General features: G+C 46.1%; 2 protein-coding genes across 5 annotated transcripts in view; both read left to right on the top strand.

Annotated features, from left to right (window-relative positions):
- IGSF3 (immunoglobulin superfamily member 3) overlaps positions 1-13,096 on the top strand; it is a 97,003-nt gene extending 83,907 nt beyond the window's left edge. For all 3 annotated transcript variants that reach the window (XM_032486958.1, XM_032486960.1, XM_032486959.1), the window contains 3 exons: positions 2,756-3,163; positions 7,625-8,107; positions 9,919-13,096. In XM_032486958.1, coding sequence (XP_032342849.1) covers positions 2,756-3,163; positions 7,625-8,107; positions 9,919-10,169 — 1,142 coding nt within the window. In that variant the 3' untranslated portion in view covers positions 10,170-13,096. The remainder of the gene's footprint in view (positions 1-2,755; positions 3,164-7,624; positions 8,108-9,918) is intronic.
- A 2,775-nt stretch (positions 13,097-15,871) lies between these two features.
- Positions 15,872-21,667, top strand: part of CD58 (CD58 molecule) — a 35,588-nt gene continuing 29,792 nt past the window's right edge. Inside the window, exon 1 of one of the 2 annotated variants that reach the window (XM_032486962.1) lies at positions 15,872-16,517. In XM_032486962.1, the coding sequence (XP_032342853.1) occupies positions 16,172-16,517 (346 nt within the window). In that variant the 5' untranslated portion in view covers positions 15,872-16,171. The remainder of the gene's footprint in view (positions 16,518-21,667) is intronic. The other variant, XM_032486961.1, reaches the window with a different exon arrangement.

Below are 21,667 nucleotides of genomic sequence, written 5' to 3' on the forward strand. Positions count from 1 at the left end.
CCAGGCCTCAGTTCCACATTTGGGCAGCCTTGCTTGTTAAAAAGTTTCCCTCCCTGTAATTTCCCTCTCAGGTTTTAGGTCTGCCCCAGAACAACCCAAGATTAGTCTGAGTTATGTCCTTTCAAATATGTGAAGGGAGCTCCTGTGTGCCCCTGTCAGTCTCCCCTTCTCTTTGTTGAAAAGCTCTAGTTCTTTGAACTTCTCACATAATGTGTCCTTAAGCTCCCTTTTCATCCCTCATTCCTGTATGCTGTACAGTTTGTTGTTGTCTCTACCTGTACTTCCTGATGGGCTGTGGGATGCTATGTTGCCAGCCAAGTCTCATCTCCATGCCTTTGCTTATGCTGCCCTCTCCTCCTAGAATGCACCTCTCCTGCCGCTTCTCCCTTGTCTCCACCCCATTCCTAAGACTTCACTCAGCACCGCCTCCAGGAAGCCCTCTCTGATTTCTCCTGTATCACCAAGGATCCCTACTTCTCTTCTCTACTGTAAGCACTTAAGGGCAGGACTGTATCTTTGTATCTCCTGCCACTGGCATGGCACCCTTCATAAATATTGGTTAAAAAAGGAATGAATGGTTGCTTTCCTGGACTACCCAGGGCCTTCGTACTTGCTGTTCTCTTAGCCTGGAACATGTTGACCATGGATATCCATCTATCTCTTTCTTCTCTGGAGAGGTGTTCCTAGCTCCTTTAACTAAAATCACACCCTAGTCACTCCGTATCCCCACTCCCCACCCCCTTTGTAGCTTGTCACCACCTGGCATGCCTATTCATACGTAAGTAATTATGAACTACTTGTTCGTATTTATAGTTATGGAAGTTCATTTATCATCGGTTATTATGCAGGACTTGTTCACTGGACGGGAAGTTATTATGTGTTCAGATTCACTGGACAGGAAGCCCCATGAGTGAACACAAGTCCTGTGTTCTTCACCGTTCTGTTCTCACGGCTTGTTTCCCAGGAGGCCTCAGGAAAAGTTTATTCTATAAGCAAATGGAACCAGATGCAGAATTCCAGACGTGGCCTGGCCCACAGAATGCCGTGGGGCTGGTGCCTCCTTTTCTCAGGATGTTGGATTTCTCAGACTGCCCCAATCCAGGGACTCTCATCGGCCTCGCGGTGACATTTTATGCCGACCCTTCTGGTGCATGAAATAGGAAGCTCTGGTCTCAGTGATTCCTGTTGGTATTTCCAGTGACCTACATCCCGCCTTCAGGCCAGTCCCTGGGGCTTTTGAAAACTGAAGGTTGCCCCGAGGCCCACAGATGTGCTGCTGGGTTTCTGTTCTTCCTGTTTTTAGTTCTGACCGTTTTCTCCACTGGGAGGATGGGTTCACCCCTCCCCCACCGTGTGTTTCCTCTTAGTCATCATCCTTCTTTTCCCTTTTCTCACTTGTGCTGAAACTAAGAGGTTCACGGTGGATCCTAAATGTATCACGGGAATTTCCCCACTGGCGATTACGGACTTTCAGCGAGCTCACTGGGGCAGTGCACAAGGCTCCTCGTCAAAACACAGTAGTGAAATCTCTGTTTATGGGGAATATTAACACTGTAAATAGAAAACTTACAGGACAGTTTAAAGCAACACATTTCCCTTTTTCAGTTGAGATTTTTAGTTTGTTTTTCTTTTATTGTTTTTTTCTACCCTGCTGCTTGTCGCTTCCCCCTCTCCACCACCCCCTCTCCTTTTTTTTTTGATAAGAAAGCATACATTTATAGAGCTTTTGGAAAATACTAGAAAAGCACAAAGGAGAAAAAAGTCTTTCAACCAGAGGCAACCAGAGTTAACATCTTCCCATGTGTATATTTTGAGAGACTGATTATTTAAAATATATTCTCTGTTGTTTTTTTAAAATTTTTTTTGATCTTTTATTATAGAAGTAATCATGTGCATTATAAAACATTCTGGCAGTACTGAGGTGGAGAAGTGAAAAGTGAAAGTACATGGCCCACCCCCTTCTCAGGTATCACTCAGGAGGGGTTCTGTGCATTTACAGTTTCATAGCTTTTCAACCCCTCTGGTCCAGAGAGGCTCCTTCGGGCCTTTTATGAAAATGCAAATGTGCTATCAGGACATACTGTGGTTAATGACACTTTTTCTCTGGAGAAGAATCTGATTGGCTGAGGTTTCAAACCACCATCAATATCAGTCTTTACTGATGGCAGATCAATTCTGCTCCTGCCTTGAGAGGGAACCCACATGGGTTTTTGTGTTGTTTTTTTTTTTTTTGGTAGAGAAAGTAAGAACCACAATTCTTCGGGCCAGCTCGAGAACATATTAAGTTGGGTTTTCCCTGCAGTTCTTTTGAGGTTGACAGCCCAGCATGTTCTAGCCTTCATGTGGTCAGTTTGAAGAATTTGCTCTTGCTTTGAGCCGGGCTCTCACCATGCCCTTTCCTTTCCTTACTGGCCACCCCATCCAGTCGGCCATATTCTTCATGGTCTGCTGTCACTGGATGTGCAATCACCTACCATGCATGCTTGTCCTCTCCTAAGCATCTGAACTAATGAGGGTAATAAATTAGGGGACAGCTGTTACTGTAACAGTGAAGTGCCTGAAACTCAGGCACTGAGACCTGTAATCAAGAGCTCAGAACGTGCAGGGTGCACGTCTGAGAAACGCTTCTCCGCTAATTGAGCGTGCTGCTGGCCTCCTGTGTTTGGAAGGCACCTGGTCACGCGTGCTTGGAAAGGGTGCGTGCTAAGTGGCTCTTTGCTTTCTTGTTGCCCACATCTCTTTCCTTGCTTTCCAGACAGCCGCCTGAAGCTCAGCCAGGCGCAGGGGAACCTGTCGGTTCTGGAGATGCGGCAGGTGCAGCTGGAGTGCGTGGTCCTGAACCGCACGAGCGCCGCTTCCCAGCTGGTGGTGGAGTGGTTCGTGTGGAAGCCCAACCATCCGGAGCGGGAGACCGTGGCCCGCCTCAGTCGCGATGCCACCTTCCACTACGGAGAGCAGGCGGCGAAAAACAACCTGAAGGGCCGGCTGCACGTGGAGAGCCCGTCCCCGGGCGTGTACCGGCTCTTCATCCAGAACGTGGCGGTGCAGGACAGCGGGACCTACAGCTGCCGCGTGGAGGAGTGGCTGCCCAGCCCCGGCGGCGTCTGGTACAAACGGGCGGAGGACACTGCCGGCCAGACCGCTGTTCGGGTCTCGCGACCGGGTAAGGGTTAACACCCCCAGGCTTCCACCCGCTTCGGTGGTTCCTCTCTAAGTGTGCCATTTTTGTTAATGAAATTAACAAAAGTAATTGTTATATATATATATGAGCATTTACATTTTGCATTTACATTCATAATTATCTTAAATTTTTTTTCCCTAGTGAGTGGAAAATTGCACATCTGGCTTTGGCCTTAGGTGATTCTGTTTCTTAACTAGAATAACATTTTTCAATTATTCCAGAGCCTAGGATATTTTTTTGAAGGATATGTTCAGAGTAAGGTAAGTGGCAAAAATCCTGTTAAGAGTGGCCTTGTGGTTCAGAAAATTCAGCTTGTGGATTTTCAGTGGAAAAGAATTGATTCACGTGATTTAAATAGAAAAAGGTGAAGTCACTGCAGCCTTTACGCTCTCACTTCCTAATAATTTTATTGGTATTAATGACTATCTTTTATGTGGCCTGGTGTTTTTCTTGTCTTTATATTTTTAAAGTACCCACATGCACATAATTACTAGGTAGAATTACTGTTACACATTCAAACATACAATTAAAGCAAAGATGCGCAGGGTTCCTGTGTCTTCTGCAGCAGCACATCATCCTTCATCCACATCAGAGCAGAGAGTCAGTGTTCCTCAGAAGGACACAGAGCAGGAATGAACTGTGATCTGTGTTGTGGGAATGCTCTGTCTTGTGTTCCCAACATCGAATGTTCCTGTTGGTGGTCGTTGGTTGGAAGCTTTTGTAACGTTTTCACATCTCAGTCGAGCAGCTCTTTTTTTTGGTGGAACCCTGGAGCTTCCTGGTTGTGCTAACCCTACACGTCACAGGACACACTTTGGGGAATGATTACACTCTTTGTTACGAGAGAGATGTTATCTCGCTCCTCCTTGTCTTGCCTAAGCTACAGGGAAATCGCCTCTGCTTTTAACAGAGTCACTCATGTTTCCCTGAAGCCTTTTTTTCTTTTTACCTTCCCTAGCAGCAGCTTGCTTGTCTTTTCCCAAAGGTAAAATGGTAGATACAGTAGCTGAACACCCACCTTCTCCTCCAGCTCCCACCCATTTTGCAGATCACCACACTGAGGCCTCAGGTGGTGTAGGAGGAGACAGCCAGCTGCATCCGAGCCACAGTGAGGCTATTTACGTTCAGTCCTTACCCGGAGTGGTAGGTTTTACCAACAAGGGAACTGAAACGTGAAGAGAAGTGCCCCACAGCTAGTGCATCACAGAGCGGACTGGGGTGGTCACCGCGTCTCCTGCCCACCATCCTGTGTGCTCACATCGTGGCCCTTCAGTCTGCAACCCTGTGTCAGCCTTGTGTTCAGACAATTGAGTAGCCTGGCTCAGCCAGCCCGCCTGCCCGCCTGCCTGCCTTCCCTGATTATCTAAGATCATCATGCTAATAACAAAGCATTTGGAAAACAGAAAAGTATAGTTTTGAAAAGGAAAGTTATCTGTAATCTCACTGCTTACATATCCTCAGACTCTCTCTCTCTCTCTCAGCAAAGTCATGATCTCACTGTTTCCTGTGATTTTTTCTCCCCGCCCAGCATTCTTTTGTGAGCCTTTTCCCCACATCACTGAAGACATTTCACGGCCACGTTTTTACTGGTTGCCTAACATTTGTTATGTGCATGTACCTCAAAGCCTTGCTTCTGAGGCGTCAGTTGAACATACAGAAGACGTGAAATAACAGAACTATAAGAGTTAGGTTAAGAATCGCTTGCATTGTTCAGCAGCGACCAAAGTATGAAACATTAGAACTGGGTGAGACTGTAGCTGAGTAGATTAGTAGTTGTGTCTGTCTCATAGGACTGGGGAAGAGAGAACTACATGCCTCACAGCCAGAGTCGTTGGTCAAGGTCACAGCATGGGAGCATCAGCCCATGACATCAGGAAGGGGTAGGGGCAAATTTTTTCTTGGGGCCTACCCATGGAAAAGGAAGGGAAGAGTGTCAAAGTCCAACCAGGGAGATGGATCGGCCTCTTCTAGAAGGGGACAGACACGAGGAACCCAATTGGTAGAGAGGTGTGTTCAGGGGAGGAGGGTTGTGAGAAGGTAGGAATTAATTTCATTCAAAAAACTTGTATCGAGTCATTAATGTAGATAAGGCGCTTGCAGGAGCCCCGAAAAATTGTAAGCTTTAGACGAGACGACAGTAAAGGGAGAAAACATGGCGGGGGCCCTTCCAGGGAACTGAATGTCCTGCGGTCTCTGCCCGCCACCCCTCCAGCCTCTTCCTGTCCCCCATGAGAGCCGGGCTGGTTCTCTCTGCCCACCCCTGTGGCCGGTTCCTAAGTCTCGGTGTCCAGCGGTGCACATGAAATTCCAAATGTGCCGAGGGGGACGTGGAGGGGCCTGGGAGAGCCCCACAAAAGCGGTGGCAACCCCAGCTTTGTGTTCACCTGCAAGCAACATTAGCCAATTCATTGAAAGCCCAGGGCAGTGCTTGGAAAGTGCTCCTGTTTGGTCGTCATCCAAGTAGAATCCGAGTGGGTCTCTGCTTCTGTGGATGCTACCGTGGCATCTTTCATGAGCATTTCATAAGCAGAACCAAAGGGAGGCCTTTTAGGAGGTAGGGAGTGAATTATTTGTTTCCAACCTACCCCAAGGAGCCAAAACCGCAAAACAGAGAAACAGATACAGCTGTCTGGTGGTGTCTGTGCAATGTGACTCACCAGCTCAGGTATCTCTCCAGGGCTGTTCTGTGTCTCCCACCTCAGTCAGGAGGACACTCTGTCATCCTGGGGGGTCCATGCTCAGGGTAAGGAACCCTTTCAGGTTTATTGTCTGTTGTTTGGCTTTAGTCCTTAGAGAATAGTTACCTCTTTGGGCTCCCTGTGGTATAGGTAACAATCTCCACATACACAGTTTAAATTCAAAAGCTGTTGAGGGGGTGATCTGTTTCTCAGGGCCACCATAACAGATTGGCACCAACTCTGCAGCTTAAAACAACAGAAACTTTCTCTCTTCCAGTTCTGGAGGCGAGACGTGTGAAATCAAAGTATCATCAGGGCCATGCTCCCCCTGCAGGCTCTAGGGAGGAGTCCTTCCTTGCCTCCTCCAGCTCCTCGTGGCCCCAGGTGTCCCTGGCTTGTAGCTGCATCACGCCAGTCTCTGCCTCCGTCTTCCCATGTCCTGTGTCCCTCTCCTCATGTCTCTGTGCCTTCTTCTCTTATGTGTAGACCTGCCGAAAATCCACTGTGCGTGCATCTTAACTAGTTGCCTCTGTGAAGACCCTGTTTCCAATTAAGGAAATACGGAGGGTCCACATGGTCATGAATGTTGGGGGACACTCTTTAAACCCTGCAAAGGGGTTACAGTGAGGATAAGTGTCCCTCCCTCCCTCCCCGCGTTCCTATAAGCATCCTGTTACCAGCGTCCTGTGAATTGCTCCACAGATACTCCACGCAAGTATAAGCAGAATGGTCTGTCAGAATAAAACGTATTTTCTGTTTTCTTCCACACGATGATACGCAGAGTACAGTGTTCTGTACTCTGACTGTTTTTCTCTAATCTCTTTCCATATCCCTGCATATAGCACCCTCTCATTCCTTTCAATAGATGCATAGAATTTTCTTGTGTATTACTATATTACTGGAACATATGTAGTGGTGGACATTTAGGTTGTTAGATTTTTTTTTAATTAAAAATTTTTTTTCATTATTTTTTGGGGGGAGGTAATTTATTTTATTTATTTATTTTTAGAGGAGGTACTGGGTATTGAACCCAGGACCTCATGTGTGCTAAGCCTGTGCTCTACCATTTGAGCTATATCCTCCCTGCCTAGGTTTTTTGTTTTTTTTTTTTCCCTTAATTGAAGTATAGTTGATTCACAATGTTGTGTTAGTTCCTGGTGTACAGCATAGTGATTCAGATATATATATCACTATATATATATATATACACACACACACATATACACACACACATACACATATCCTTTTTCATATTCTTCATTATAGGTTATTACAAGATGTTGAATATAGCTCCCTGTGCTATACAGTGGGACCTTGTTGTTTATCTATTTTATATATAGTAGTTTGTATCTGCAAATCTCAAACTCCTAATTTATCCTGCCTTCCCCTTTCCCCTTTGGTAACTGTAAGTTTGTTTTCTATGTCTGTGAGTCTGTTTCTGTTTTGTAAATAAGTTCATTTGTGTCAGTTTTTTTTTGATTCCACATATAAGTGATATCATCTGATATTTGTCTTTCTGTCTGACTTACTTCACTTAGTGTGATAATCTCTAGGTCCATCCATGCGCAAATGGCATTATTTCATTCTTTTTTATGGCTGAGTAGTATTCCATTGTATATATACACTACATCTTTATCCAGTCATCTGTCAGTGAACATTTAAGTTGCTTCCCTGTCCTGTTATAAATATTGCTGCTGTGAACATTGGGGTGTATGTATCTTTAGGTTGTTTTGAGCAGAAATTAAAACAGCCTTGTCTCTCCCAGATGCTGCCCTGCAGGTGGACACAGTGGTCCCCAATGCCACAGTGTCTGAGAAGGCAGCTTTCCAGCTGGATTGTAGCATCGTGTCTCGCTCCAGCCAGGACTCCCGCTTTGCTGTAGCCTGGTACTCCCTGAGGACTAAGGCTAGAGGGAAAAGCGGTGGCCTTGGCCTGGAAGATGGAGAGGAGGAAGAGGAGGAGGGGGAGGACGAGGAGGAGGAGGAAGAAGACCCAACAGAGCGGACAGCCCTGCTGAGCGTGGGCCCCGATGCTGTCTTTGGCCCAGAGGGCAGCCCCTGGGAGGGCAGGCTTCGCTTCCAGAGGCTCTCCCCGCTGCTCTACCGGCTCACAGTGCTGCAGGCAAGCCCTCAGGACACGGGGAACTACTCCTGCCGCGTGGAGGAGTGGCTGCCCAGCCCTCAGAAGGAATGGTACCGGTTGACAGAGGAGGAGTCAGCCCCCATCGGCATCCGTGTTCTGGACACAAGTGAGTTTTGCCAGTTTTCAGGAGAAAGATGTCACTGTTGAGTCCAGCTGTCTGAAAGATAAACTCAGAGCTTGATGGTGAATTCATAAGCAATTTTCTTACCTGTTATGGGCGTTTAGGATTTGACATACCAGTTTATATAACTGACCCTTGATTGCCCTTGCAAAGAAGAAGAGCAGGAATTAAAGTGATAATATACCCTCTAGTCTTTATAATAAACTTGATGCTCTGCCAGATTGTATTTTAGTAAGATTTCATTATACACGCATATTGTTAGATGTTACTTTGTTACTCATTAGAATATCCAGCTGAGTCTCTCTTTAGTGAATTAGCAACATGAGAGAGAGAAAAAAACAAAATGAAGTCTGAGTACCTCACTGCCATTCTCTTTTTCTCAGGTTCCTGGGTCATTTTTATTTTGGAGGATTTGGTGGATTTTGCATGGTTAGTTGAGAAGACCAGCTTAGAAGGGCAGTGATGTTATTGTGCATCTGGGAAGAGCTTAGTGGCAACTCTGTTAGCCATCAGCTGTTGCTACAGAATGGTCCAGAACTCAGAATCTTCATCATACCGAGGGACTCATGAGCAGAGACTGGAGGAAATACTTGCTGACCTGCATTGTGTGTTCTAACAAGATAGTCTTGGTTGACCTTCTGTCAAAATGTGTATGCTATCAGACTGAAAATGGTGTTTATTCTAGTAGAATTAGCCTGTGATGCAGAAATTTTTTAAAAAATTGGCTAGAAATGTCCATTTATTTTCAATCAAAACATTTTATCAGATAATTTTGGGTTTTGTCAGCTTTTTCTTTTCTTTGACAACCTCCTGTTTATTAGAGAGAACCCTATGAAATTGAGGTTTTGTTGGTCAAAAGTGGTTGACTGTCAGCAATTTCATAGACTTTGGAAATCTAATAATTTTACTGTAAGTTAAATTTTCTTAGTAATAAGCAGCAGCTGTGCAGTAGAACAAAAAGCCAAAAAAAAACCCCTAAATTGTACTCAGACTCCCTAAGGATCTGCTGAACTACCCATTGTCCAAAAGTACCAGGGCAGGTGTTTAGACCACATTTTATCTGCCCACTGTGGCTGTCCAAATTTAGTAAGCTTTGTAGAACACAGTGATCATCCAGCAGCCTTATTTTACAGAGAAAATGCAGCCTCCCAGAGGCCAGCCTCCTGTCACAGAGCAGTCCTCAACAAGGTTGAGGTCGAGGGGATGAGGTTTCATTCTCCTCTGTATCCAGGAATGACTAACACTGGGTGCTGTGCAGCCACAGATACACTGCAGACATTTGTCAGAGTTCAATGATGACATTTAATTGATAACATTAATCGAGCAAGCATCATTTCTGGTCAAACAGCTCTCAGAAGCTGGTGGGCAGAGAATGTATGTTCTGTCCCAAAAAAGGACATTGGCAGTAGATCTACGTGCAAAGGGACGTGTAAAATACAGCTGGGAAGGAGGTTCAGGCTGAAGTGGGGTCGGCTTCTTTAGCATCCCAGATGTAGTTGAGTTCACAATCAATAAATTACATTTTCTCATGTGGCCTTCCAGACAGTAACACTGACTCACAGTGGGAAATGGAAGCATGGCTTTGTTTGGACTTCTGGCTGCGAATTGCAAGAGGTGCTGTTATGAGAACAAGAATGCAAGGGTGGTCTCCCTTCCATTAGTGGCAGGGGGGAAGGATAGGACGGGTGCGAGAATTCCCCCAAGTGGCCTCCATGGGGTTGGCTGAGGTCTTCAGAACGAGCAGCTGCCCAGATTCTCAGTCCTCATGGTCTTGTCTCTCTCTTGGTCCTTTTCAGGTTCTACCCTGCAGTCCATCATCTGCTCCAATGATGCACTCTTCTACTTCGTCTTCTTCTACCCTTTCCCCATCTTTGGCATCCTTATCATCACCATCCTGCTGGTGCGCTTCAAGAGCCGGAACTCCAGCAAGAACTCTGATGGGAAGAATGGGGTGCCTCTGTTGTGGATCAAGGAACCACACCTCAACTACTCCCCTACTTGCCTGGAGCCCCCTGTGCTCAGTATCCACCCAGGAGCCATAGACTAAGGGCGTCCCCAGTGGTCATCAGCCACGGAGGAGCTGAGGCTCTCCCTGCTGCCTCTTGCTCTGCGATCGGACAGCACCTGACCTCTGGGACACTCTGGCAGAACATGGTCAGACTTAAGAAGTGTTCCAAGTCTCCGATCGGTCAGAGACAGACTGCCTCTAGGTGGCAGTCTTGGTTGGTTAGCTATTTTTGAGCAGATGCCACCATCCTGCAGAATTAAGTTTCTTGTTTTTGTTTTTGGTTATCTGGTGAGTAGCTCCCAGTGCCATATCTACTCGCTGATTTATATAGTATTCTCAGATAGATGTTACAGGGGTTCTGATTCTTTGTAAGTCTTTGGGACTCTTTTTTCAATCCCTTTGGTTTACCCTTTTGGATTCCATTATGTTGTGGACAAGTTTCTCTTAAATATAACTGATAGCAGATGGAAGGACGAACTTTATAGTGCAAAAGAATCTCTTCCAAGACTTTTTGTTTTTGCACACTTGAAAATGCCACCCATGGGTCAAAATATACCCAAATGTTTTTTACTTCCTTAACGAGACTTGAAAATTATGTGTAGCGTGGGTCCAATTTGTATCTTATCTTTTCCCTCAGCTGGAGTTGTTGGAACCACTTTGTAGTCAAGATGAAAGTGTTGAATTTTGCTTCAAAGAACTGTGTATGTACAAGATAAATCCTACATAACCCCATTAGGAGTAGAGAGTTCTCAGTCTAGCCTGTTGGGGAGGCAATAGGCTTCATCCCAACCTTGCCAAAAAATAAGCAGACTTTGTTGGAGAACAGATCAGAAGCTCCAAACAGCACACACTTTGCAAGCTGAAGTGGGCAGAGGGCTGCCTTTAGCAGCTATTGACTTTCAGATTGATCAAAGCCAATGGTTAGTGAAGGAAGGAAAAAGGCTGGTCATTGGCTTGGTCCGTTCTGCAAGGGCAGTCTCTAACTGGTAACTGGGAGCAGGTGGGCTTCTATTTTAAGGTGCTTTGCCAAATTCTTAAGGGAAAGTGGCCAGTGAGCCTGGAAAGGGGACAGCACTGAACCGAACACACGGGGCCCAAGCAGCCACCGCATACACTGTCAGGGGGCACTGGGGCTGGCTGACAACTAAGGTCCTTGAAGATGGGGACAGTCAGCAGCGGAAGCAGGGGCTTCCAGAGCTTGGAGTTGGAGAACAGGGAGGAATGACTGCCTTCCTGGAACTATGAAGACTAGATTTTTCTGCTTCTTCACAATTTGATTTTTCCCAAAGGTATTGATGTCTTTCTTCTTCACCGTTTGACCTGCGTCTCACTGCCATAAGGATGCCTGCCCAGGAGAGGCCCAGAAGCAACCCTTTGTAATCCTTTTGGATTACCTTGTCTCAGCAGAAAGTGATCACATGTCTTTGTCTATGGACTTTTTGCCCTTCCCTTTCTTAGATCTTGTTTGTGGTTTGAGGTGATTTGGTTGTTCATTGTCATGGCGGCTTTTTATTTGAAAGCCTCTTAGGGCCCAGCAAGGGCTAATGTCACCTGTTATTTTACACTCATAGGCAAGATGCTTGGCTCCCCCGGAGCATCACCGGTTGCAAGTGTTTCCTTTTGCTCACGCCGTGAAGATGTTTTTACGCCCTCGCTTTGCCGTAGTTTGCTGGCCAAGAGTGCCATCTCCCTTCCTTATGACCGTGCATCTTGAATCCCAAGGGAGTTCCCACTTACGGAAAAAGCCACCAGGGACTCTAGAATGAAGTCGAACCAGAGAGATTGTGGTGAAACCCTGTTCTGAGACTGAACAGACTCCAGGAGAGGCTGTGGGATTCCAGGCCACATGGGTGCTGAGCCCTGCCGGGATCTGCGGGCGTGCAGGTGCTTTGCTGTGTCACAGCCGAGGGGCAGCAAGGCGATCGTCTGGCCATTTTCAGAGGGCCTTCCGTAGCCTGCCTTCCCTCCCTCCCAGATGAGACGTGTAGACACAGCCACCTTAACCCCACTGATGCCTCACATGCTCATGCCCATTTCTTATGCTGCATCAATGCTTTAGAGGTACGGTACAGAAGCGGTGGTGAGGGAAGAAGGCCGTCTTGGGCCCCATTTCTTCATTTCAGGGCTATGGGCTTCAGTGGGAAGTTGCTGGCCCCTAATGTATAGACTGAGTCAAGGCAGGAAGAGGACGTACTTTCCTTCCAACTGAATGGAAAGATGCCGGAGGGCTGGCTGGAACTGGGATGTGTAATGAAGATTTGAGTTTGAATTGGTTCACACGTGTAGAAAAGCTGGTGCTGCGCATAAGTGAGCGAAGAGGTCGCAGAGGATTCGAAAGGGAAAAAAAAAGAAACCGAAAACAGTATTTTAATAATTGCTTTTTTTTTTTTTTTTGCTGTGCATTTTCTATTAGGCCAGGGGATACCGTCAAAGGGTAAGCTTTTCAGCTTTCTGTGAAAATCCCCAGGACCTTCTTTTTTTGGCCATTCCTATGGAAATGTGGCGTCCGATGAGTGGTAATGGTGTCCTCCAGTGGCTGGGAGACCTCATTGCACGCTGCCTGCTGGAGCTTTCGTCCTCTGAGACCCGGAGAGGAAAGCTGCTGACTGCTCTCTTGACTTACCTACATCTCCGTCATTGCATTAATGGAAAACTACACTGTGCTAGGCCCATTCCAAGACATGGATACGACCACACCCTCTTTCCCCAGGGTGTTTCTGTAGCAAGTTTTCGTATTCTTTTCCAAACAATGGTTTCTCTGCTTTAACTGTTGAAGAAACAAAACAAAACAAAACAGAGGTGGGGTAAGCAGACTACCCGTGCATGATGTAGAGAGCTGTTGATTTGTTTTTGTTTGTTTGTTTTTTTAAAACGAAAACTATTTGTAAGATGTTGCACTAAAATGTTTTATATACACTTCAGAGACCTGTAGTAAATTATGTTGAAAATATGGCTGTTTACATCGACTGGAGTCCACTGTCCTTCTTTCTCCTCACTTAATCAGGCACTCTCTCGGTCTGTGAAACTGTGCCCTGGGGGCCTGGAATTCAGTCCCTGATTTAGGCCTGCTAAACTCAGGGTTGGTGAATTGCAGCCTTTATCATCACACCCCGCCCCCAGCCCAAATGGTGCCTTTGTACCAGTGATAAAAACACCCCTTTCTCAAGACCCTTTACTGTCATCTGCTGAAAAGATAGAATAAATATACATCTACCCTGACTGTCAGGGCTGTGATGCCCCCAGAATCAACACACAGACCTGGAGGCCTGAGAGGCACATTCAGAATGTAGCTTGCTTTTCAGTGGGGGGTGGGGTTGGGTGTGGGGGGACAGGATGTGGTGAGAGGAAACAGATGGAGAAGGAGAAACAATCTTCTCCTTGGTCTTGGCAGCAAGACTGCGCTGTCTTCCTTAAACTACGTCATGTTGTCCTGGCCGTGAAATAGTCAGCAAGCATTCTCCAGGATGGAGGAACACGGTCCTGTTCAGTGAGACCAGACGGTACACTCGTCTCTGTTCCCTGCACAACTCAAATGCCGGGAGGTTTTGGAGGAGTTCACCACATCTGCAAATGGAGAAGAATGATCGAATGATTAAAGTCATAGTAGAGATAGTTCATTAGTTGGAACCTATCTGTAATTCTTTAAAATTCACAGAATATGCAAAAGGAACTAGATGGAAGTAAAAAGCAGAGGGAAGTACTTCCTTTTTGTTTTTCTTCTATTTAAAACAAGCCTTTCAAAGGCTTTAATGTGTGTTTTCCTCTGCTCCCCAGCCCCATTTACTGCATCCTTATCGACTTCTCTCAGCTGCTGGCTTGGTCAGACATTGAAATGTGACTGTTTAATCTCTCGAGTACCCAGAATGGTTCCATATTAGGTGTTATGTATTATTTTTGCTTATTTTTTCCCCCAAACACTCTCTTTTCTGCTGGGGAACATTTAAAAAAGGGAAACAGTATTATGGGATAAAGATTACCCCCCTACACCCTTGGTGCAAATCCCACCGTGTTTATATAAATGAAGTGAATGCCCACTTCTGCATGTGGCAAGGACGATTTTCACATATGCAGGATTAGGAGCAGTGTTTTGCTCTCTTTCCGGGATTCTTTAACTTCCTGGGGGTAGTTCAAGCTTGGCAAGAACCAGAGCCAGAGTATCAGAGGGTGATGTGCTGGCAAGAGCAGCAGCCCATACCACGTGGATGAGCCCTCCCTTCCAACCTTCTAGTCTATGATCCTCTGCAGATGAAACCAGACCTCTCAACACTGGTCACAGGTGGCAAGTCCTCAGTACATGAATATGCCCTTTTTGGCCATCGGCCTAATGTAATGCAGGTCCAGCCTTTCTGAGCTGCTTTTGATTCATGAAGTCTGCTAGACCAGGAAAATAGATGCTTCTAAAAGTGCTTGATGGAAGCACAGCATTTCTCTTAATGAAAGAACGGGCAGTTTTTTGGCCAGATGAGCAGCCAACCAAGAAAGACCTAGTGAACTATTCCTTCCCTGATGCCTAGTGACTCTGACCTGGGGGATATTTCCCAGCCCCAGGTGCCTGGGCAGTCCTTTCCTCTACCCTGCTTCTGAGGGGGTTGACAGCTTCTGCTGGCCAGTCCGTCAGCAGCATGGCTGCCCAGCCTGCCTGAAAGAGTAAGAGTGGCATTTTCGACTTAGCCTTGGTTAAACTCCCAGTTCTGCCCCTTACTGTGTGTCCTTGGGAAAGTCATTAATCTTCTCTGAGCCTCAGTTTCCTCATCTGTAAAGATAGGGAGAGCAGCAAGATTCAGTTAAAGCAGGTAATGCATTTAACCCAGGGTCTGGCTCATAGTAAATGCTGGAGAAATGTTTGCTGTTAAATCACCTCCCAGCTCCAAAACTTTCAGGGACTCCCCAGGGCCTAAAGGTCTGACTCCATCCTATTTTTCCAAGTTGGCCGGAGTTCCTACCAGCCCAAGGCAGAGGAGAAACTTGATCTTCTCACATTTTGTGCTACACGCTCTACCTGCCTTATTATGTTCCCAACATCTACAGATGACAGGGAATGTCTACAGGTAGCAGGCTTAGTGGTCCAGGACATTGGTACCAGAGATTTCACCTGTTACAGGTACCGTTTACAATTTCATGGCTAATTTAAGAATTCATGAATTCTTACAGTGTAGTTCAAGCGCCTTGAGTGGTTTTGGGGTCTCTACCTGAGGATGGTGGCAATGACAGCAACAATAAAGCACATTTCCACTGTCTGACAACTGGCAAACATGTTCGTGTTTATTTGGACTGCAGGGACTCCAGTTCATGGGAGGAGTTTCCTACTCACATGGTAACAGAGTTCCCAGAATTCCAGCGGCTAGGCAGCGGTCATTCTGGTGCTGCTCTCTGGAACAAAAGGGCCGACAGGGAGGCCGACGCCAGGAGCAGGTCCTGGGAGTACAGGAATTGGGTGTGGAATCAGATGGATTTAAGGGGAGAAGACTAGCCAATAAGATGGGAAGTTCCAAGCGTCTGTTGCAGCTTGAAGGAGAGAGATTTTGGGAGGCCAAACAGGGAGGGAGTGTACAGCCTTGACTCCCCCGCCTAAGGGCAAGTCCATAGCTGAGATAGAGGAAGAGTGAAACAAGAGGAAACTGGGAAGGGAGAAACCCGAGGCTGGGAATCCCAGCTCTGGAAAAGGGAGGGTTGGGGCGGGGGCCAGTGTTAAGGAAAAAGTGGCAGCCCTTGAATGAGGAGAGACAGGCGCTTTAGTGGGGGTAGGGACCGCACTAGGTCACCCCAGACTTCCTAGCGTTGTCTAACATGCCCCGTCTCCTTTCGTTTTCACATTTGAAGAAAGGGGTTCACCCTGGCCCAGGGTGGCAACAGCGGATTAACTGGCAGGAAAAGCTGACTCCACGCTGCTGCAGCTGCTGGAAAGCCATGAACGCACAGGGCGCTTCGGAGCCTCCTTGTCCCAGCATAGAGTTCCGCTGTCACCTCAGGGGCCAGCCGAGCGGGGCGCAGCTTTCAGGGAGCGACAGTCTGACACCCCCGGCTCCGGGGGCGCCTCCACTATGTTCCGAATGCCAAGGAAAAGTGCGGGAGGTGCGGGAGGACCGAGGATAGACTTGGTTGTAAAAACGCAAGCCATTTTTAAGGGAGAACCCCAGAGAGCGGAACGGGCAGCGGGGCTCGTCAGGAGGCACTGGGCGGGGACCGCGTTCGCGGGAAGGAGGAAGGACGCGGGCGGTGACGCCGTCGGTGGGCGGGGCGCGCGGCGGGCGGGCCCTCTGCCGCGGGCAGAGGCGACTCTGGGCTGTGCCCGCGTCTCTGAGGCTGGCCGCACCGCCATGGCCGCAGGAAGCGCCCCGGGGTGGGCCGCGAGGGCCCTTGGCGCGATCTGCCTGTTGCTCAATCTGGGTGAGTGGAGGCCTCCCCCGGGAGCCCGCGGGGACCGGGCAGAGCGGGGTGTCAGTGGCCCCGGGGCTCCGGGGCCCGGTGGACGGGTGGGGCCCGCGGCGGCTGCAAGTTGGGGTCGCGGGGCTGGCGTGGGGTACGAGGCCGCGCGCGGGACCTAGTCGTGTCCCCCACAAGTCTCCTTAGAGTGGTCAGTAAGAACGCGGACCGTGGGCTCTGAAGCCTGTTTGGGGAAAACGAGAGACGGGACTCTGCCTTCTTTCCCTGTCCCTGCGCTCTCTCCTCCCGCGGGGGATCCTTCTTAACCCCCACGACCCCCGCCCATCTCTCGCCCCGTGTTCCTCCGGAACGGGTGCCTTTTCTGTGCGACTAAGTGACCAAGTTACTTCCCTCCCGAGGGACTGTCGCCCAGAACTTGAGCGGACCTCTTCACGCTTCCGCAGCCCGTGGGCGCGCCCGGGGCGGGCCTCTCAGGACACGGAACGCGCAGTCCGCCGGCCCCTCCGCCTCCGGGAGCGCGTAGCGGCCAAAGCCAAGTCCACCCGCGCCCGCGCCCGCGCGGAGGGCGGCGGTTCAGAATTGCCCGACAGCTGGAGCAGGGTCCTCAATTCGAGATTCCTAATTAGTGCGGTTAGTGCCCCTTTCTTCTCCCTTCTGAACTTAAAAGGGCCAAGTTGTGAGTGCCTAGGACTGCGTTCATCCCTTTAACACACTTTCAGCTAAGTCGTGAAATAGGTATCTTTGTCTCGATTTTTAACCTTCCCTCCTCATCAACCTCTCCTCACACAGGCCCCTAGTTAAATCATTGCCAAACCCCTGGAGCATAACAACCCCCTGAACAAGTACTTTTTTTTCTTGATTGAAGTATAGTTGATTGACAATGTTGTGTTCGCTTCTGGTGTACAGCGTAGTGATTCAGTCATACAACTAGTGCTTCTTTCCTTGGAATTTCCCACTGGAGGCCCCTTAGCACATTCACCAGATCCACCTCCCTACTCCTCTCTGCACTCAGCGTTTATTTTTTTGTTCGCTTGTTTGTGTTGTTTTGGGGACGGAGTGGGTTCCAGGGGAGGTAATTAGGTTTATTTAATTCTGATGGAGGTACTGGGGACTGAACCCAGGAAGGACCTCATGCATGCTAGGCATGTACTCTACCACTGAGCTATACCCACTCCTCCATGCAGTCAGCGTTTATTGAAGGTCTTTGGGGTGCAGGCATCTATGGAGTACAACCTAGGAGGGGGCTGGGGGTTGAGATGATGCTCAAAAGTACCTACAATGTAAGGCACAGAAGTAAATGTTGTCAGAGAGATAAACATAAAATGCTGTGGGTGTGCAGAGGGAAGAGAGCAACATCTTTTGTGACATCACATATCTTTGGTGAAGTAAGATTTCATGGAAGGGAGAGTATTTGAATCTGGCCTCCTAGGATAGGTGGTATGTGGACGTGCCATGATGTGGGGAAAGATTCCCAGAGGAGGAAACCAGATAAGAAGGACTGGGGAGCAAAGTGTACAGGGTGAACTTGGGCAGTAAAGCCATCACGGTTACTGGAGAATTGGTGTGCCCACGAGAGCTTGAGGCCCCATGCAGGAGCCCTGAATGTCCCATTTGGGAGTGAGGATTCTCTTTTGCAGGCAAAGAAAGACTCTTACTGGGACTGACAGAATCAGAGCCATGCACTGAGGAAGAAGAATGACCTGGCAGCAGTAAAGAGAAAAGGATTGTAGTTGAGCAGAATTGGAGACAGGGAGGCCAGGGCAGGCACCATCACAGGTCCCAAAGAGATGTGAAGGTTTTATATACTGGTGGCTGTGGGAAAAGGGAGAGGCATATACAGAGACTGAATGGATGGGGTTGCCCTCCTCCATGTGCACTGGTCTCTCCCTGGTCCCAGAGTGTACCTGTGCTCTCTCTTCCACCACAAACCGAGTTTGCCCATCAAGCCTCACCTCATCCAGCAAGTTTCTCTAAACAGTACCCCCATGATGGTGTCTCCCACCTAATTCGTGTATTTATTCAGTGGTCACTTTAATTAGCAAACGTGAGCATCGCTTTCTCTGAATAGGCTAAGGAAAACTCACGTAGCTTGGTGGAAGCTGAACCATTTGAGAACCAAGCCAGCTTCACTAGGGAAGCTGCAAAAGAGTGGTTAACAGTACCAGCTCTCCAGTGAGAAGTTCCCTAACTTCTGCGTGCCTCCATATCTTTGCCTTTAAAGAGACAGCACAGCTCACAGCAGAGAAAGGATAATGCTAGTATTTGCTTCACAAAATGATTGTGAACACCAGTCATTCCACAAGTAATTATTTACTATCAACTGTGTGTCAGGCACTGTAAAGCTTACAGGAAGACGAGAAAAACAGTAAGGCAATAAACAAGTAAATATCTAGATGCTGGGCGATGGTGAACATTTACTAATACAGACATTAGGAGTTGCAGAGGCAGGGGAAATGGAAGCGGTTAATAGTTCTTTTTAATTTTTTTTTAACTTTGGAATATTTAAAATCTTTAGAATAATTGCAAAAATAGTGCAGTGAACACTTGCACACCTTTCTCCTCGAATCACCAGTTGGTAACATTTGGTTTACTTCTGTTTTACACACACCCACACACACACACAATTAACTTTTTTTTTTTTTTTTGGTAAATCATTTGAGAATCACAGTTCTTGTGACATCTCACCCCTAAATATTTCAACATACGTCTTCTAAGTGCAGCATATCTTCATTAAGCCCTAGAACTGTTATCACAGTCAGGAAATAATATCACTGATACAGTATTGTTCTCAGATAGGGTCCAGAAGCCGATCCTGGATCATATACCAAATTTGGTAGTCATGCCTCTCGACTCTCCTTTAATATAAAAATCTAAACTTGCCAACTTTCTTTTTCTTTTTCATTGTTTTTTTCTGTTTTTTTTTTATTTTTGTTGCTGTTTGTTTTCTTTTGTTTTTTGCTTATAACACTGCCATTTTTGAGGGATCTGGAAGAGTTGTTGTATAAAAATGTCTCTCAGTTTGAGTTACATGCTTAGATTCTGCTGTCAACTTCCCTGGACAGAAATTTCTCACAGGCGTGCATCTCATCAGGATGCAGATGCAGTCCATTTGTCTCATTATTGGACACATTAATGCCAGTTGTTAAGGTGAAGTCCACCAGATTTCTCCATTAGAGGAAAAAATATAGGCATGTATACAGGGGATTTTGCGGGCTCAGTTCCAAACCACTGCAATAAAATGAGTACCGCAATAATGCAAGTCACACAATTTTTTTGATTTCCTACTGTCTATAAAATTTATGTTTATACAATATGTAGTCTTTTAAGTGTGCCATAGCGCTATCTAAAAAAATGTACATACCTTAATTAAAAAATACTTTATTGCTAAAAAATGCTAACCATCATCTGACAACGCAGGGTTGTCAGAAACCTTCAATTTGTAAAAAATGCAACATCTGCAAAGTGCAATAAAACAAAGCACAATAAAATGAAGTGTGTCTGTAATATGTGATTAAGTGGCACTTTGAGATTGTGTGAATATCCTTTTTCAACAATCTTTCACCCAATGTTTTAGCACCCAGTGGTGATTCTTCCCCAAGTCCATTATCACTAAAATGTTTGTAGATGGCAGTTTTCTATTTTTCTTCATACTTTATTGACATTCTGCAATAATGAAGAGCCTTTGCACTTTTGCACCTTTTTAAATTTAATTTTTTTTTTTTTTAGTTTTAGTATGGACTTGTGGGTATATTTTTAAGATGGCATTCCTGCCATTATCCATTGTGATGCTCAGTGATTCCTAACTTGGCAAGTGGGAACCCCTCCAAGCTTCAGTGTACAGTTGCCATAGTTTCCATCAGTATTTTGAACACTTCCTTACTTTCTGACATAGAAGGATGTTCTGGACTAATTTTGTACCTTTCCTGCCTCAGCCTTGAAATCATTAGATTTCCTTTTCCTTGTAGTGGAGGATGGTATTTAGAAATTAAGATCAGGGTGCTAGGTGTGCTTCAGTAGCCTTCTACTGAAGGCTGTTCTAGGCCCTGTCAGTTTTCAGAGTTAGGAAATAGTTTTCACAAAGTCATGAGTTTATCCTGTTACCAAAGGCTAATCCACCAGTTCAGTTCTTCCTTTTCCTCCATTCCATATTAGTATCTCCCTTCCCTACAGGGAGAATTCTATTCTTAGCATCAGTTCCAAAAATAAAGAAAGAAAGAAAGAGAATGAGAAAAGAGAAAGAAAAGAAAAAAGGTGAAGGTAAAAAGAAAAAATGTAAAAAGATTTTAAAAAAGAAAAAACCCCACACAAACACAAACTAGTTCCATAATTGCTACGCCAATACAACTACCAAGCACAACTTTACTAAATACTGTTTAAGATTTCTTAGCAGTTCTTTTTATTCTTCCATCTATCCCACTAAATATATACAGAACACTGTATTTTAAAGTTACTTGTATAATTTTTTTCTTCTGTGTGATTATGGTACCAAATTGATACATAGTTTCATTAATTTGTCTCTTTCTATTCAATTTTAGAGTTTCCCCCTCTTGATTTAATGTTTAAATATGTAAAAGATTAATGTGGTTCAAATCAAAATCATATACAGCTGGCCATCCATATTTACAGGTTCTGCATCTGCGGATTCAACCAACCCTGGATTGAAAATATTCAGGAAAAAAATTCCAGAAACTCAAAAACTCCCCAAAAGCAAAACTTGAATTTGTCACATGCTGGCAACTATTTATAAAACATTTACATTGTATTTACAACTATTTAAATAGTATTTACATTGTATTAGGTATTTTAAGTAATCTAGAGATGACTTAAAGTATATGGCAGGATGTGAATAGCTTATGTGCAAATACTATGCCATTTAATACAAGGAACTTGAGCATCCTTGGATTTTGGTATCCACTGTGGTCCTGAAGCTAATTCCCTGCAGATACTGAGGGAAGATAGGCTCAGAAATTCCATTCCCTCCCTTTCTCTCCTCCCATAACATATTGTTTGTTACTGTTTTATCTTTCTTGTTTCTTTTTGCAAATATAAACAGATACATATGTTTATTTCTAACTCCCTTTCTTAAACAATAGGTAACATACTCTTTTTTTGTACCTTGTTTTTGTCAATTACCATATGGCTGTAAAATAATT

This window comes from Camelus ferus, chromosome 9 (genome assembly GCF_009834535.1).
Source record: "Camelus ferus isolate YT-003-E chromosome 9, BCGSAC_Cfer_1.0, whole genome shotgun sequence".
NCBI lineage: Eukaryota > Metazoa > Chordata > Mammalia > Artiodactyla > Camelidae > Camelus > Camelus ferus.